We start from the raw sequence: 18,955 nt of genomic DNA, 5'->3' as shown, positions 1-18,955 counted from the left end.
TAGTAATTGTAGTATGTGTGTTTGTGTTTAATAGTCTCCATATTTAGCTCTTTGCACTACCTGTTGACTTTTGTACGAGTTCTACATTTCCTGCTACCCAAAGGTTGTCTGGAAGAGATCGCTTTTTAGCGATAAGACCGCCTGTTGTTACCTGGTTCTACTTTTTCTTTAAATATTTCTCTGTAGTTTTACATGTATGTAAAATGTATAATTTTGGTGCAATAAAGAATATTTACTTACTTACTTACATATTTAGTAAATCCTTATTCTACCAAAGTAAGAATCAAACGCATGTCTTGCATATATATTTTGAATCGTCTTTCAAAGCTCTTCATTTTGATACCCACTCGATAAGTTTGCCAGATTTTTTTTTCCAAATGTCGCGCATTATTGTGTATTACGTTCGCCATATTGAATTTATTATGACTTCACATAGCCTATGTCACCCGGGATGACGTAAGGATTCTAATGATATATCACACATCTAAATCGGTTAAGGCATTTAGAAGTTATGGTGGAATAAAGAAACTCACATACATATATACATACAAACATGAACGCTGAAAACATTACACTCTCTTTTTGGGCAGTCGTGTAAACACTCTCTTTTTTGGGCAGTCGTGTAAAAATGATACATCGGACAAAAAAATTTTCGACGTTGCGATAGGTAATCCATTGCAGCAAACTGGCATAATACCGAGAAAGTACCTAATACACGGTAGGTAGACCTATCGTTAAAAATTGAAATTTTATTTCAGAGAGCGGCTTGATCGCGAGCTTGAGCGCTAAGCTCGCGCCGCAGCTGTCGCCGCGCACGACACGTCGCGCCATCTCCACCATCACCACAGCCGACTCGCCGTCCAAAGGGAAAGGTAACCCGCCTGCTCTCCTCTCTAACAAATAAAAAATACAAATATTTTTGCTAACTTTTGAGTAACTGAGAGAAACGTCGGCAAACGTACGACTTAAGGTGACAGTCCATTTCTGACCGCAGCTGCGCGACTGCACCGACACTACTGCAGCGGCCTGAACGCGTCGGTGTTATTGTCAATTTCCATAGTAAAATCATAGAGTAACTTATACTAGAGCGGTACTGTCATAGTAAATTTTGTAACCCCAGTAAATTCACTGCCATCTGTCGACACACTTTAAAACTAAAAATGAAGATTTCTAAAAATACGATTAAATGTATTTAAATATGGATTTGACCAGCGCTGGTGGCCTAGCGGTAAGAGCGTGCGACTTTCAATCTGGAGGTCGCGGGTTCAAACCCCGGCTCGTACCAATGAGTTTTTCGGAACTTATGTACGAAATATCATTTGATATTTACCAGTCGCTTTTCGGTGAAGGAAAACATCGTGAGGAAACCGGACTGATCCTAACAAGGCCTAGTTCCCCCTCTGGGTTGGAAGGTCAGATGGCAGTCGCTTTCGTAAAAACTAGTGCCTACGTCAATTCTTAGGATTAGTTGTCAAGCGGACCCCAGGCTCCCAGGAGCCGTGGCAAAATGCCGGGAAAACACGAGGAAGAAGGAAGAAGAAGTATTTAAATATGGATAAATATTTTTTTCTATTTGCCTTCATTATTTTTATGATTTTGACCCATATTCTTTCACTGATATGCGTTAAAATTGTTAAATAACAAACGACACCGTCAACACCATCTATACGACAGTAGGCCAAAGCTAGTAGCGCCCTCTGATCGAGAATCAAATTTTCTTGATTTTCGAGGCACGTTTTTTCCTTAGACTGTATCCATCTATTACGGAGTTATATCTATCTTTGGTAAAATGAATGACGATATCGACTTCACGTAATATGGTGATTTTAACGTTTTCCCGACCGCAGCTGCACTACTGCTCCGACACGTCGGTGTTATTGTCAATTTCCATAGTAAAATGAATGACAAGACCGACCGCACGTAGCATGGCCATTTTTGCGTATTTGGTGTATTATTGCAACTGCGGCTGCAGACCGCACGTCAAATCTGTCACCTGCACTGAAATGTCTTTGGTCACAGATATTAGTAGTTCTAAGCAAAGAGGATATAACCACTACGTTCTAAGGAGCTTATTACACCCACGGATAAAGGATCCCGATGGTACAGTCGCCATATATCGCAGATATATCGGGGCGGCCAAGGAGCTCACAAATATCTGAACACGCCTTTATTGTCAAGGCGCTAGAGTGCATGTTCAGATACTTTTAGCACCTCGGTCGCTCCGATATATCCGATGGCGACTGTACCTACTGTAAACTTTTTTGCTAATCTATATTGAGCCCTAGGAGGATATAACAAAACGGAGTAGCCATTGGCATTCCCCTCTGTCGAAAATAGTCGGCCAGTGGTCATACACAATGTATGGACTGACGTTTACCTGACATGGCTATTTTGACGTTACGTATACATTTGACGTTCCCCTCCCCCGCAAAAATTGGCAGACGTTTTTGTACAGCAAATTACAGACGTGGCGGCTCCGTTTGGTAATATCCTCCTAGATTGAGCCATATCACAGAGCCAGTCAGGAAACTAGAATGATAGGTCCGAAAAGAGAGCGTCAAATTCGGAAGTTAACTATAGTCTGGCAAACACTTCGAGCAACATCGGTCCGGCTTCCGACACGTCGGAAGGGAGGAGCCCAAGCGATATCTTACCGTACAAAGCGTGTGCCGCCGAGTTTGTTGCCGGTCCCATGTTGGGATACCCTCCTACAATTTAGGAGGGAATTAAATCTTCTCGGGTCCGTGGTGTAGGGTTGGAGCCGGCGTATCGTTATCGCGTATATATATATATATATATCTTTACTTGAAAATAATTGTAGTGTATAACTAGCCTTATGAAGCGATTTTGCATGTACAACCAGCCCCTAAAGTTTATAGTCTATGATTGTTCTTTATTTTTAGTGTGTGGGTATTTTTGCACTTTGTAATTTTTCCTCAGTCACCCGTTGACCACGAACGCTGTAAAGGGTTCGAAACGTCGGGATGTATTATAAATTCAATATACGCGATATAATCCGTTTTCATAGTTTTATTTCATTTCATGATAAATTCATTATATAAACTGTTCTTATATTTTTTCGTAGTTTTGCGAGGATAGCCATAAGGCCTATAAGCTCGACAGGGCACGAGCGATAGAGAGGCAAATAGAATACCGAATATTCGGCAAAGTGGCCGAATAGGCCGAATACCGAATAGTTGCGAATATTCCTGGCAACTCTAGTCGTAATATCATAGTATAGTTGGTCATCTAATGTTTGAAATGAGACAGTCCTTTGACAAACTATAATTATATAATGTCGTTTATGGTGACACTTTCTCATTTTGTCATTGCAAAGCCATTCCTGAGCTAAATAAAAGAAGCAATCATTATTTTTTATTACAAGGGGCAAAGATGTTGTTAAATACCTCATGGTATTGATACCCAAACGTACGAAAGGATACAAAATTGAACTACGAGAGAAGCGAATGGTTTAAAATTTAGAATATTGACAGTTGCGGGGATCTCAAGGCATGAGGGTTAAACAAACTTTGTTACAGTGCAACACGTAATTTTTCATCACACCAACACGAGGAAACCATTTATTATTCGAATTAATTTATTAAAAGTTCTTTGTATCGGCCAAGGTGAGGGAAATAGCTTAAGGATTTCTTGTCTCGCCCGTCAAGTTTTATATGGATGGTGCGGTCATATCATGAAGAGTGGGACACCTGCAACACGAGAGGCATTATAAGATTTAAATTTGGTGTTTCAGTTTGAAATACGAAACTGGACAATATGAAGTGTGAATTGCGCAATTACTTATAGCTCTTACGAATTATTTTATTAATCATATTTCACTGTTAGGTACCTAAAGAAAGTAAAATTAATATGGATACTTAGAAAGATAAATCTGTAATATTTTGCTAATACGGAACGACTGTCTGCCCACCATTGGATAATTTATTGTTACGTGTGTACGTGTCGCATCGCCATCTCCGGAACCCACGAACCACTGCAGAAATCAATGAAAGACCTGATAAAGAGCCTACCTGGCATGGTTTTGAGGGGACGTTTATCACAGACTTCTAAATCCAGCCGCACGTTTCTGACGGCCGAGTAGGTACCTATACGTGATGCAGGTGGATTAAGTAGTATATATCACGAGCTACATGAGTCCTGTTGTTTAGAGGATCCCAAACTATGCCCAGATACTCTATTTGTTGTTGTGGTTCGAGCACTGACTTTTTGTAATTCACTTGCCAGCCCAAAGATTCCAATAGGCTCAAATGTTGCAAGCACAAATGTTGTATCTCATTGAATTAATTTACTTTATTATATATTAACACAGCCCGGCAACTTGAACATGTCATGCTCGCTTAAAAGTCTTTGCTTACGGTGGCGTCGTTGATCGGGTCGCCACTTTCCCGAATGAAGGTTGAGGGAGACAATGGCTGAGATACGCGTCATACTCGTGAACGGGTGCTGTTTGTGGAGACCGGTCTGTTTAAGTTTACACGGGGTTCATTTTACCTATGTAACTTTACTTTTGAGTGGCATTAACGTGAGGCACTTCATTCGGTTCTTGTCTGTTTGTCTGATTTAATATCTTGTATTTTTATTAATTATATAACAATTCAAGTCTTGGAGACCCTTTACATCTCTGGATAATTTGATGATCTTTTTTATTATTATATACATTTTATCTCTGACACCTAGAGACTTTTACATCTCTAAACAATTTTAGTACTTCTGTTATTTGTTTAGTTGTTATTAGTTTTTTTTGTCTTGTGTAATTTAACATTTATATTTATGCAATTGTTTTTTGTAATTTTGGATTAATTTTATTGTTTGTAATAATTGTCATGTAAAAGTGCCCCTGTGGCCTATTTGCTGAATAAATGTTTGATGTTGATGTTGATGCTCACTACAAATTTTGTTTGCCTCTTTACTTTGTTTCGGTTTTGGTTTGCAAGCAGAAAATCGTCTAAGTAGACTATAATTCATATATTTTTGTTGCGAATCAGCTGAGCTATCCAATTTGTGAAAGTTGCAATTATTTTTGGTGCTGTTGCCAGGCCTTATTGGGTAGTGTTTTGGAACGTGAGTCTCAAACATCTCCGATGACTTGTAGCAATTGGTGTATAATGAAAGTATGCGTTCGATAGGTCTATTTTTGTTAACCAGTCGGTGGGTTGGAGGAACGACGACACTTTCTGTTGGTTTATCAATTTCAATTTGGTTGTGCAAATAAACTTGTTCAGACCCCTCAGGTTTACTAGAGGTCGGAATGTGCCATCGTCCTTCTTTAAGAATAGGTTTGAAAGGAAACTTGGCGAGAGTTGAGCTTTTTCTAAGATATGCATCGACTTCAGAGCTCTTATTTGGACCTTCATTTCTTGAGAGTAAGGCACTGTTACTAGCTCTTTTTGTGGCATAATTAGTGGAGCTTTTGATGAGAGTGGTATGCGGTACCCTTCTTTTAATATTTTTAAAATATAGTGGGGTGCTTGTAGTTTCTCCCACATTGCTAGGCACTCTTGTAGGCGCCCTGCTTGGAATTTCGAGTCAGAACTTCCCTCTTGAAAGGCCCCTTCCATATCAAATGTGTCAAATATTTAAATTTGTATTTTTTATGATTTTTACAATCAATGTCACTCTGAAATAAATGGCGAAACGTTTAGTGCGTGTTTTCATTCGGGCTATATTTCTGGTAATTTCCCACATCTGGCGACCGTGTTTTCATTAGGGCTATATTTCTGGTAATTTCCTACATCTGGCGACCGTGTTTCAAAATGGAAGTGTTACGAAAAGAAAGGAGTATAGCCAGGAGGCTCTTTACAACCGCGAGAAACGAAATAGAATCTCATTTAGAGTCAACCAATATCGACAATATCACCGCGGCCTTTAACAAGCTCCAGCTTCGAACCGATTCCTTGTTCAACGTTGACCAACGTATAAAAGAACAATGGCTAAAAACGGACGAGATGACTGAAGATGAAATTTATGAAGATTGCATGACCAGCGATAAGTATCAAAGCGACTGGGAGCGTATAAAAGTCATGTACGACAACGTTTCCCGGAAGAACGAACGCAAGAGGAGGTCTCGCAAGTCTAGCGGCAGCGATGTGTCGAATAATACAGACAAATCTCAACCATGTTGTGAGAAGTCAGCATGCAGTTCTGCATGTCATTCAAGACGATTCCGTCTACCGAAATTTAAGTTACGGAAGTTCGACGGCAATACGAAAAATTGGATTGGTTTTTGGTGTCAATTTCAGAAAATCAACGACGACGAATCAATAGACGACGGAGATAAGTTTCAGTACCTATACCAGTGCACTGTCCAGATACTCCAGCGCGAGAGATCGTTGAGAGCTTTCCGCCATCTGGAGCTAACTATAAGAAGGCTCTTGAGCAATTGAAGTCCACGTTTGCACGTGACGAAATGTTGATCGACCTTTATGTGCGTGAACTGCTTAATATTGTATTAGCACAGGCAAAAGGTAATACTTCCTATAGATTAGGCCACTTATACGATCAATTAAATACGCAATTACAAATACTACAAAGCTTAGGTGTCACTATAGATAAATACGCTGCTTTACTTTTCCCTTTAGTTGAGTCCGCCTTGCCCGAATCTGTTTTACGAGCATGGCAAAGGTCACATGTACTCGAGGAGAAGAGCGACGATAATCTGAACCGACTTATGCAGTTCCTGAAACGCGAATTGGAGTCGGAGGAGCGGATCCAGATCGCGCGCAGCGGTATAGCATCGGGTGACAGTTTGCATAGCGTTTCTACTCAACCCACCGCGGCATGCTTGGTGTCAACGGAAGACGCAGGTAAGAAGATTTGTTGCGTTTGGTGTGAAAAGGCATCGCATAGCAGCTTCGAGTGCTACAAAGCTAACAAGATACAGAGTACAAGCTACAAGAACAAGTCGTATAAAGCTAGGAAGGATGTGCTAAATAAAAAAGGAGCATGCTTTATTTGTTTAAAAACGGGTCATAATTCGAAAAGATGCAAAAATTTCACAAAATGCCTTTTCTGCTCCAAACGTCATTCTGTATTGATGTGCCCTGACATTGAAACGTCAAGGCAAACTGAAAATGAAAAAACTTCAAATGTCGGAACGTCAAACTTAAATAATAACGTAACTCAATATAAGGCTAGTACTAAATACACTGTTGCAAACGTTTATAGCGAATATTATAAGCGATAAGAAATGTATACCGGTACGATGCTTTATTGATTCGGGCGCACAGAAGACTTATTTACGTCGCGATATAAAAAAAAGTTTAAATTTGAAGCCTGTTGGAAAAGAAATCGTGTCGAATTGTCTTTTTGGCGGGATCAAAACTAAAAAGGAACTGTTTCATACCTATGAGTTCACTGTAGCAAGCTTGGATAAGAAGTTTCAATGTACAATGAACGCGCGAGACAAGTCTAAGCTCTGGGTACGTTTCTCGTTTAAATGTAGATCATGAGATGTTTAAAGTTACAGAAACATAATATCACACTGAGCGACGTCGGCGATGCCGCCGCACCTGATATCGGGCTGTTGATCGGCGCAGACCACGCAGGCATGTTGCTCACGGAGAGTTTCGTGGAACTGAACAATAACCTCGTGGCAATAAAGACTAAATTTGGATGGACGCTTCAAGGACCTATCATGAACGCATGCAGTGTCTTAATGAACGTTATATTGGATAATGAATCCAACTTAAAAGTTGATGAACGAGAAATTAACGTAGAAACTAAGAAAGTAGTGTTCGCTAACAACACTTCATATTATAGTATGTTTCTACGAGTATTTACCCTTATTTACTTCTCTAAATACATTATAGATCTAGCCGGTGCTCTTTTTCTGCGGTCCGGAGGGATGATATAATATTATTTCGAACTGCAAAAGCCGTTAAGTATTTAAACTGTTTTTCAGAACGATAGCTAATAGACCGCGGGCCAGGAACAGATTTCCATGACCAATCGCCCGGGCGAAAACTCGTATAGTAGTTAACGGCTATGTATGATGAACCCTCGTGAACGTCAGCTGCCGCTCCGTTGGTGGGTTGACAAATGCAGCAAATAGTCTATAATAAAATTTGGTCATCGCCTCCCGCTTGATACTTTGTCAGATGATAGTTTAGATGCTATTGTGAATAAACAAAATCGTCAGCCGATTGTATCGCTGTGGAAAGACCGTCAGCTGGTCACATGAACATGTAAAAAAAAATTCAGTCATCGGCGTCATCGCCTCCCGTTTGATACTTTGTCAGATGATAGTTTAGATGCTATTGTTAATAGAACCAATCGTCAGCCTGTTGTATCGCGGTGGAAAGACCGTGTTACGCGTTTCGGTGGCTGCCATTCCTCAACCCACCAACAGAGCGGCACCTGACGTTCACGAGGGTTCATCATACATAGCCGTTGCCGTTAACTGCTATACAAGTTTTCGCCCGGGAGGCGATGACTGACGATGGCGCGCCTGGCTCGCGGTCTATAAACTGGGATATAAAATATTCAATAATCACCGCAGTTTAGCTGCACGACCGTTTCGTTGGAAAAACAGCAAGCCAATGATTGAATAATTACTGTTAAAAAATAATAGAATAGCAACTGCCGGTGGTGGTGGCAGTGGGAGCGAGAGGGACGTATATGTTAGAAAAGGACGATAACGACCGACAGCAGTGTTGCCACTCTCAAATATATTTAGGTTCCGAATAGCGGTACAGTTGTTTAATGAAATTTCATACAAAGTTGCAGGCCTAGGCCGGGAAGTGGCAAGTTTTTAATTTCCATTTCACATATATTTGTGGAACAGCATCATGGCATTCAGCCATTAAAAAAAACTATAAGTAAGCAATATTTGCTTTTTGGTCCGTTATGACATTCTGCCAATACGCCTATAAAAAAAATTGTAGGTACTCCTACGAAATTGAGATTGGAAGCAGAATTAACTTTAAATAACTTGCTGCCGCTAAATTCAAAGGCAAAATGTATGGTTACTAATGGCAATTTAATAAAATGAAAAACTAAGAAAACTAGGTACCCACAGTTTATCGGAAACAGATTTTAGTGGTATATTTAAAGCACTGAAAGTAACTATAAAATCTTCATCACTGTGGGAATTATACTCCATGCATTTATTATCTAAGATATAGATGTACCTATCTGAAGCATACTATCATTAAAAAAAAATATGTAAACTTAGTTGTGGCTAAAACGACAGTCAGATGGATAAGGCGAACAAATCAAAAAATTCAAATTTAAAAAAGCTTTTATTTCGGATTAATTACATCCATAGAATTTTACATATTATTAAAATTAAAATTATAAAATTAAATTAATATTAATTTTAAAACTAACTTAAACTTAACATATTTAAAAAAAAAACTTTTTAAAATCTACACGTGGCGCGTGCGATTTCGCCCAGTGGCCAAATATCGGGCTGTCATGTGCCCCTGCGACCGCACTCAGGAGCCCGTTGGTGCTGCCGCGCGCACGGCGCATCAGGGACGCGACGCGTTTGCGCATAATGGCATGGAAATCGTCCTAGTGTGCCTCCGCGAACATCCCCGAAGCACTGCAGTACCACGGCAGCCCCATCAGCATCCTGAACACGTTATAGTAGAGGACGCGCAGCGCACTATAAGCTTTCTTCGTGCAGTTGATGCTGCAAGTGTAAAAAGTTTGGCAATATGATATGAACAAGGTTAATTTAACACTTAACAAACAAAGAATAACATGTTAATGAAATAAAACTATGAAAACGGATTATATCGCGTATATTGAATTTATAATACATCCCGACGTTTCGAACCCTTTACAGCGTTCGTGGTCAACGGGTGACTGAGGAAAAATTACAAAGTGCAAAAATACCCACATACTAAAATAATGAACAATCATAGACTACAAACTTTAAGGCTGGTTGTACATGCAAAATCGGTTCATAAGGCTAGTTATACACTACAATTATTTTCAAGTAAAGATATATATATACGCGATAAAAAACTACGCCGGCTCCAACCCTACACCACGGACCCGAGAAGATTTAATTCCCTCCTAAATTGTAGGAGGGTATCCCAATATGGGACCGGCAACAAACTCGGCGGGATACATCTTTTCAAAACATAAGAATGTCCAACATCATCCAACACTAAGGTCTCACAGTCTATGTCTCGCTTGCTCCTTTATCAGATGGACTACAGGATCCCAAGCTGGTGGTAGAGAAAAGCCATCTTCCCTATTAAAGTTTGGATATTTCTTAATCTCAATGGCCTCGCGCAGCATTCTGGGTATGTAACGCTTCTCCTTGGCAAGAACCAGAGGCTTATCAAACTTGATTGAGTGATTGGCTTTATCCATGACATGCTCACAGACTGCAGACCTAGGTCGACGGTGCTTGACATCAGCTATGTGTTCCTTCACCCGAGTGGAAATGCTCCGTTTCGTCTGCCCGACATATGATAGGCCACACTCACAGTCCAGCCTGTACACTCCTGCAATCTGTAGAGGGGTATTGCATTTTACAGGCCTCAGGAATTGTGACATCTTCTTCATTGGCTTGAAATATGTTTTTATAGAAGCACGCTTCAAGATGTGGCTGATCCTGTCCGTGACCCCCCTGACAAAAGGCAGAATGGCAGGCCTGCGCTCGACTGTGGGGATCTTAATGTGGGACCTCTGGTTGACCCGCGGTATCCTGAGCTCGTTTGCCTGGAGCGCGCGCCTGGCATGCTGGAGCTCCGCGGCCAGATGCTGGTCATCACATATCCTCTGGGCTCTCTGAAACAAAGATTTGCCTACTGTAACAAGTTGACTGGGATGGTGATGCGATTTGCCATTTAAGTACCTATCAGTATGAGTAGGTTTCCTATACACAGTGCGACCTAGGGTGTTATCAGGATTTCTTTTTACCAATACATCTAAGAAGGGGAGAGAACAGTCTTTTTCCAACTCCATAGTAAATTTTATTTTGCTATGGATGGAATTTAGGTGATCCAAGAAAGTTGAAACACTACTTTTTGGAAGTATAGTAAAAGTGTCATCTACGTATCTTTTAAATATCTTCGGTCGCACAGGAGCCAATGAGAGTGCCCTCTCCTCGAAGTCCTCCATAAAGATGTCAGCGACTACTGGAGACACCGGAGACCCCATGGCCACGCCGTCGACTTGAAGGTAGAATTCACCATTCCATAGCAAGTAACCAGATGTAAGGCAATGTTCCAACAGTTTAGCATATTCCTCTTCTTGACAATTTCAATGCAGTCTTGTAAATAGCGACTGAACGTCAAAACTGACCATGATCTCATCATCAGTCAATGTTAGGTCTTTAATCTCACCGATGAAATGGTAAGAATCCTTTGTATGCGTGCTAGTGTTACCACGTAATGCTGAGAGGGCTCCCGCGAGGTGCTGAGCCAATTTATATGTGGGAGCATCTATCTGGCTCACTATGGGACGTAGCGGGGCACTAGGTTTGTGTATTTTTGGCAACCCATACAACTTTGGAGGCACGGGGCAGTCAGGAACTAAACTTGCAACATTCAGATCAAGGCTGTCCGAGTAATCACTAATTAGTTCTTTAGTGGTTTTCAATACTTTCATAGTCGGGTCCGTCTTTACATGTTTGTAGGTTGTAGTATCCGCTAATAATTCCCTAATTTTCTGGTTATAATCTGAAGTATTAAGTACAACCGTCGCATTTCCCTTATCCGCTCGAAGAATAGTAAGGTCTGGATCATCGCGTAACGTTTTCAACGCGGCCAATTCATCTCTAGGCAAATTCCTTTTCGGAGGCTTGGCTTTCCGTAATAATGACGAAACATCCTGCCATATAGCCTCCAAATCTTCCTTCTTTACCTGATTTTTCACCAGACAGTCCTCTACACTGACAATAATGTCCTCAAAAGGGATCTTTCGCGGCGTCACAACATAATTAAGACCTTTTTCTTATTAGAAATTCATTTTTTTTTCAGTATTCTGAAAACTCAGTTTTTTCAGTTTTCAGTTTTTGGTTCTTATGGCATCTGTCCATTGGGACAATTTTGCCAGCATCAAGGTTGTGGGAGCAGAATTTCAGTATCAGAATTTGATCCAGTCCGTGTAGATGCTTGATTGGTTGAAGAATCTAAACTACTATAGGAATAAAAATAGAAAAAATGGACGACCAGAAAAACCAATAGAAACTATAGAAAGTAATGAGCCAACTGCCAGGATCATTTTTTTTTTTTTTTTTTTTTAAAGGAACATTACAGGAAAGTTTGGGTAAACAAACAGGTAAAAACTTTTAAAAGCCGTCAAGCTTATCAAGCTTTTAAGCTTGATATTAAAATCTTTCATAAACTTAGCAAGGACATAAACAAAGGTAGTGTTAACCAAAGTAAGAATATGGTTTATGTTAATAGGACGTTGAATATAGTCAGGAAGAAAATCATAAAAACTGGCATGAGTATTTGGACAGTTGAAGAAGATGTGATCAAGGGTGCCTTCCTCCAGGCCGCATTCACATAATGAATGATCTAGAATATGGATTTTAGCTAGCCAAGCAGGGGAAGTATTGTGGCCAAGTCGAAGACGAATAATAGAGGAGGTAACTGACTTGTGAATCTTATGGTATTTGAAAAACCAAGGTCTGACAAGAATATACTAAAAACTCGGACGTCGACAATTGTTTACTAGATAGATTGACAACCGACCGATTTGACACTGACAGCGACGTTCCGTTAGCGCTATTATTCTGAAGCCCTCCGTTATCGCTGCGTCTCGTTTTCGATTTTAACTTGTCAAACTTGGCAATTTGTCGTTTCTTGCATTGTTCAAATATAAATGCGTAACGTTTATTACCTTGTTCAGCAACATCATTAAAATCGGTGCTTGTCAACACTCCCTGCAATTGACCGGTGCCTACCTTAATCTGTTGCTCAAGTCTATAAGCCGTGTAACGGTTGTTATGGATGGTTTTGCACAGTAATCTCTCACTCGCCCGGCGAAGTATGCGTTCACTGCCGATAATGTCCTTCTTCGGAGCTATCTTCACGCATGTAGGAATAAGATTTTCATCTCGACACCTCTTCAAGAAATACAGAGCGCAACGAGCGCGCGCAAGCTTATTCCCAAGGTCTTCATGTCGCCGGATTTTGGTTGCAACTTCCAGTCCGTACTGGTGTACATAATATTGTCTTCGGTTACCGCGATAGTTACTCATGAAATAAAACTATGAAAACGGATTATATCGCGTATATTGAATTTATAATACATCCCGACGTTTCGAACCCTTTACAGCGTTCGTGGTCAACGGGTGACAGAGGAAAAATTACAAAGTGCAAAAATACCCACATACTAAAATAATGAACAATCATAGACTACAAACTTTAAGGCTGGTTGTACATGCAAAATCGGTTCATAAGGCTAGTTATACACTACAATTATTTTCATGTAAAGATATATATATACGCGTTAAAAAAAAAAAAACGCGATAATAATTCAATATACAATTCAATATACGCGATATAATCCGTTTTCATAGTTTTATTTCATGAGTAACTATCGCGGTAACCGAAGACAATATTAATAACATGTTAATTTAACAAAGATACATAAAAATGTCCGTGTAATAAAAATAAACGTGTATAATGTAGGTGTGATAAATATATACGTGTTAGTGATATTTTGTGTATAGTTTACTTTAATAGAATTAAAACATTTATTTCGTGGAGTTTTTATTTATTTATTTCGTTGCATGTTTGAGAAAAGCATTATAGATACCTTGGCGTGAAAAGGGGTTGTCGGCCTCATAACTATCCGGCCCCACTACGTTCGGCCGGCAACCCCTTACTTGCCAGCTTCTGTAGTAATGTACTATTGTTTTGGTCAGCATCGAAGCCCGCCATCCAGCCGGGTTTCCTGGACAAGCTCTCGGCCACCATACAGCAGCAGCGGCGCCAGCTGGACACGGCGCGAGCCGTCGCAGTGCGAGATCATATTAACACGCAAGCTCAGGTAACTATAGTTTTTCAGCGTCTAATTTGCCGGAATTTGTAAGTAAATAACACAAATAGGATGACGTAACATATTTGCATAATAAAGCACCTGGGCATGGGAACTTCTTAACACTCAGATTATTTTGTTCTAACTTTCAAATTTCTAAACGTACAAAATTGAATCACAAAGTAGGAATACAAATCACTAGCAAATTTCTCGCCAGCTCGGATATGGAATCGATCTGTTAATACGAGGGGTATAGTTGGTCAAACCAAATTGTCAGTAAATAAGAACAAAAAAAACTATACTCATCCTTTTCTTTTTAGGCCAGGAAATAAATGCCCAAAAAAAGGTATAGAGGTAAATGCTTGGAACACAATTTTTGACTTCGTAGCTTTGTTTGGACTAGTTAGGAGGTGAACATATCAAAAGTCCCCGGTCATAACCCAGGTGCTGGGGGGGAGGGGGGATTGAAGGTTTCATTTTTCGGTTTTTCGATTATATCTCGGAAACTATGCGTCTGAGCGACTTGGCCACTTATACAAAATGAAAAAAGATTTAATATGTTACAAGTTTTATTCAGTAAAGTTTTTCGATATCTTGTATAGTTTTTGAGATATCCGCTCTTGAAGGTTTATTTAGGGCTCTCATTTTTATCTTGACTATCTACATCAGTGAAGCTGCTAGGCCGGGTTTGGGATCGTTTTCGTATAAATCGGGGGTGCTGAATTCGTTTATGGTATCAACATTGACACCATTCCTAAGTAAAAACAAAATTTAAAAAAATATCTTTTTATAAAACTCCTCTTTACGCTTAAACCGCCGAACCGATTTCGTTGAAATTTGGTACAGAGATGGTTTGAGTCCCGGGACAGTACATAGGATAGTTTTTATAACCAAAATCATCTTTTAAAGGTGTGAAAAGTGGGGTGAAAATTTATATGGGGAATCAATAACCGCTGAACCTATTTAAATAATATTTGGGATGGTCTACATGTTTGATTTAGTTGATAATGATACCAAACATGACTTCAAACCTAAATTTAAACAGTATTAACCTCAGGAATTTAACTTCGGCGAAGAAGCTGAATTCCCCTCACACCAAATTTCACACCTTTAAAGTATGATTTTTGAGATAAAAACTATATTATATCCTGTCTCGGGACTTAAAACACATATTTACCAAATTTCAACTAAATCGGTTCAGCAGTTTAAGCGTGAAGAGGAGTTAAAAAAAGAGTTATTTGTTTAAAGTTTATGTTTTTACTTCGGAAACCTTTCCGAAGTAAAAACATATAAACTTTCTGTTGACACCTGTCAATGTTGATACCATAAATGAATTCAACACCCCCGATTTATACGAAAACGTTACCAAACCCGGCCTAGCACTGATGATTTACTGATGTAGATAATCAAGATACAAATGAGACCCCTAAATAAACCTTCAAGAGCGGATATCTCAAAAACTATACAAGATATCGAAAAACTTGACTGAATAAACCTTGTAACAAATTAAATCTCTTTTCATTTTGTATAAGTGGCCAAGTCGCTCAGACGCATAGTTTCCGAGATATAATCGAAAAACCGAAAAATGGAACCTTCAAACCCCCCTCTCCCCCCAGCACCAGGGTTACGGCCGGGGACTTTTGATATGTTCATCTCCTAACTACATAGTCCAAACAAAGCTACGTAGTTAAAAATTGTGTTCCTAGCATTTCCCTCTATACCTTCTTATTGCTTGGCCTATTTGGGTTCTAGTACTGGTGTAAGACAAATATAGTATGATTCTCTTTGTCTATGTTTGAAATGAGACAGTCCTTTACAAATTATACAAATATTCGCGGAATTTGCAAATTAAATAAAACAATAGAAGTATTTCTCTTTTTCAATATATTTACCCTCGAGTTTGATACATTTTTCAGATCGACTAAATTAATTTTTGTAGACCATCCAAAATATTTTTTTATTTCCCTCCCTCAAAATGAGCCAAAATAGCCTCCTTCATCCCTTCAGCGTCACATTTTTTCCTCGTAGTTCTTTTTTTAAATTTGGGAACAAAATAATAATCGCTGGGGGCCAGATCCGGGCTGTAGCGTGGGTGAACCAGCAATTCGAAGCCGCACATGTCAAGAGCAGCAGTCGCAACATGGCTCTTGTGAACCGGTGCATTGTCGTACAACAGCAACACACCCTTTGACAGTTTTCCCCGACTTTTTCGGAGGTGGTGCACCCTTCTTATGCCACTGCATAGACTCTTGTTTCGACTCAGGTTCAAAATGATGAACCCAAGTCTCATCTCCAGTCACAATTCGTTCCAATATGTGGGTAGGAACAATCCTACCCAACCCTGCGGTGACAACACCGCACAGATTCAAAAATTGCTTTGTTATTCATTTTTGATTTTGAATCTTTCGCTTGCTCGGGTATCGATATTAGCATGAGGGGTTAAACAACAACTTTGCCCCCTTGTAAAACCAATAACTATTTTCCATTTCATATTGTTGACATTATGCTCAAAGCTAATAGTAAATTCGACCAAGAAATTCCAAATTACCTACATCTGATCGACGACGACGATTTCCTCTCAAAAAAGTGCTGGCCGCTTTTCTAGACACGCCGCACGGAATGACATAATCCGCCGGTCTGTTGCATCTGTCAACGTGCCAGCTTTGCGGGAGCCAAGGGATTGTAAGGGAGGACCGGGCCGCGGAATCGCCGCCTCCACCCTTCGACCAAAACCCCAACAATTCATTATCCAGTGGTAATCGAGTACTAAGTACTACAAAATACTGTACTAAGTACTAGTATCGAGGTCCGAGTTGGTGACACGTTCCAGTGACGTATAAAAGGAAATTCGTACGTAATCCTCCAACTGATAAAATTATTGTTATACATTGTTACGTAGCACATTCCGATGTAATTATTATTATTATTTTATTAATCAGTATAAATGTAACGGTAGGTCAAGGAAAAAATAGTTATTTGTTTTACAAGGGAGCAAAGTTGTTGTTTATACTATCGTGCAAGTTGCTGTTTAACCTTTCCAAAATTGAACCACGAGCGTAGCGAGACTAGCGAGTGGTTCGTAAAGTGGAATCTTGAGAGTTGTTGGGAAGGTTTCAAGGCACGAGGGTTAAACAAATTTTGCCACCGAGTGAAACACAAAATTTTTACCACATCAACACAAGGAAAATACTAACTGTAAAATATCAAACAAAATCAAAGCGAATCGATTCAAAATGAATGTTATTAAATATTTATCATTCAAAATCATCATTTAAAAGTCAATTCTACCAGCAAACATAAGAAAACAACTCAAAATTTGCGTTTGATTACTTTGCCTCACATGTGGATAAAATGCAACTTTCTTATTCGTTATTGAACAATCAAAAGAGCCTTTACCAGCTAGTGTGGTGAAAATTTATATTTACAATGATAACAAGGAAAGAGCGTACTCCCATTTAAAGGCCGGCAACGCACTTACAACCCCTCTGGTGTTGCGGGTGTCCATGGACGACGGGAATTGCTTACCATAAGGCGATTCGTCTGCTCGTTTGCCTCCCATATCCGCGTAGAGATCCGCTATATATATAGAAGTCTTCATAACTTACTTAATTTATGGTGACTTTGTTTTAGATACTTACCTATAGGGGCTTTCACGTCAAGCGGGCAGCAAAAAAATTGTCAGGTTCTGGATTTTGTTCTTAGTTGGATTAATTGGACCTATATGTGAACAAAAAAATTTGGCATCATTACTTTTTTAATATATTGCTTCGTTAAAAATTTATACGCATTTAAAAAACTACAAAATTTGAGGAACGGATTTTTAAAAAATTATTATTGCAATTCTTTCAATGGATTTAATAATAACTAAATAGTGATTATTTGAGAATATTAGTTGATTTCCTTGAAAATTTATAAAAAAAAGTTTTTTATCTTTTTTTTATATAACAAACCGGAAGTTAGTATTAAATATCTTTTTTTTCCAACTTCGCATTTTATTATATTTTTTATTTTTACACAATAATGTCCTATATATTTAATGGAATCTCGATTGGTTTTGAAGATTCATGAAGTAATTCGAAAGTACTGCGCGACGCTCCGTACTATGTAGGTAGTTCTATGTGGCAGTTTTTAATGGCCAATTACGGGTTTTTTTACTTTTGCGTAACGGAATTAAAGCAATAAACAATATTTCATCGGTTAAGATGTATAAAAGCTAATCATGTATTATTCAATCGTGCCTTGAAGCGCTATCTCTGATCAACCATATCTTGGAACTGAAAACAAAACGTTTGTTTTAACAAAACGCTAGAGGTAACTTAATAACTATAGTTAGGTTTAGGCGGGGTATGTCACATTCTTAAGAGGTCACTTTCGAGTTAGGTCACGTTCTGAGGACGTCACTTTCTGTACGTCACATTCTGAGTTCGTCACATTCTGAGTACGTCACTTTCTGAGAACGCCACATTCTGAGGACGTCACTTTCTGAGAACGCCACTTTCTGAAGCCCTCGCTTTCTGAGTACGTCACTTTTATAGCATAGTAAGATTAAAGCGTATACCTGCATGAACAATGGATACCAGCAATCATAATAGCTGTACGGCATACGGCCGTTTTTATGTATGACATACAACAATAACACAATACAACAACAACAATACAATAGCGTACAATCTATTAGAGTGTAGATTAGGCTAAGTCTGTAAGTAGTTTTTGTAATTTCTTTTTTTGAAATAAACAGTTTAAATTTTAAATATTTTTTTTTATACAGGTTATTTTTTTAGTGCCCATTGAAGGGAAATACGAATCTATATACAATAACGGGAAACTGTCTTAAGGTACCGTTCGGATCCAGACTACACCAGCATTACTGCAGCAGTATTGCAGCGCGACATAAGGGCAGACTGCATTGCTGCCGCACACATAGGAACGTCACCTCAAGACGGTTTCCAGTTATCGTCTATATAATAGATTAGTATTACCCTTC

At 39.3% G+C, this 18,955-nt stretch overlaps 1 protein-coding gene across 4 annotated transcripts in view; it reads left to right on the top strand.

The window, feature by feature from the left end:
- The window catches only part of LOC134752265 (protein MTSS 1), a 192,531-nt gene that overhangs the window by 158,225 nt on the left and 15,351 nt on the right, over window positions 1-18,955 (top strand). For all 4 annotated transcript variants that reach the window (XM_063687915.1, XM_063687909.1, XM_063687900.1 and 1 more), the window contains 2 exons: window positions 759-872; window positions 13,859-13,983. In XM_063687915.1, coding sequence (XP_063543985.1) covers window positions 759-872; window positions 13,859-13,983 — 239 coding nt within the window. The remainder of the gene's footprint in view (window positions 1-758; window positions 873-13,858; window positions 13,984-18,955) is intronic.

The sequence above is a fragment of the Cydia strobilella genome, chromosome 2, assembly GCF_947568885.1.
Source record: "Cydia strobilella chromosome 2, ilCydStro3.1, whole genome shotgun sequence".
Taxonomy (NCBI): Eukaryota; Metazoa; Arthropoda; class Insecta; order Lepidoptera; family Tortricidae; genus Cydia; species Cydia strobilella.
Note: the sequence above shows the minus strand (reverse complement) of the source record. Positions and strands in the feature narration are given on the sequence as shown.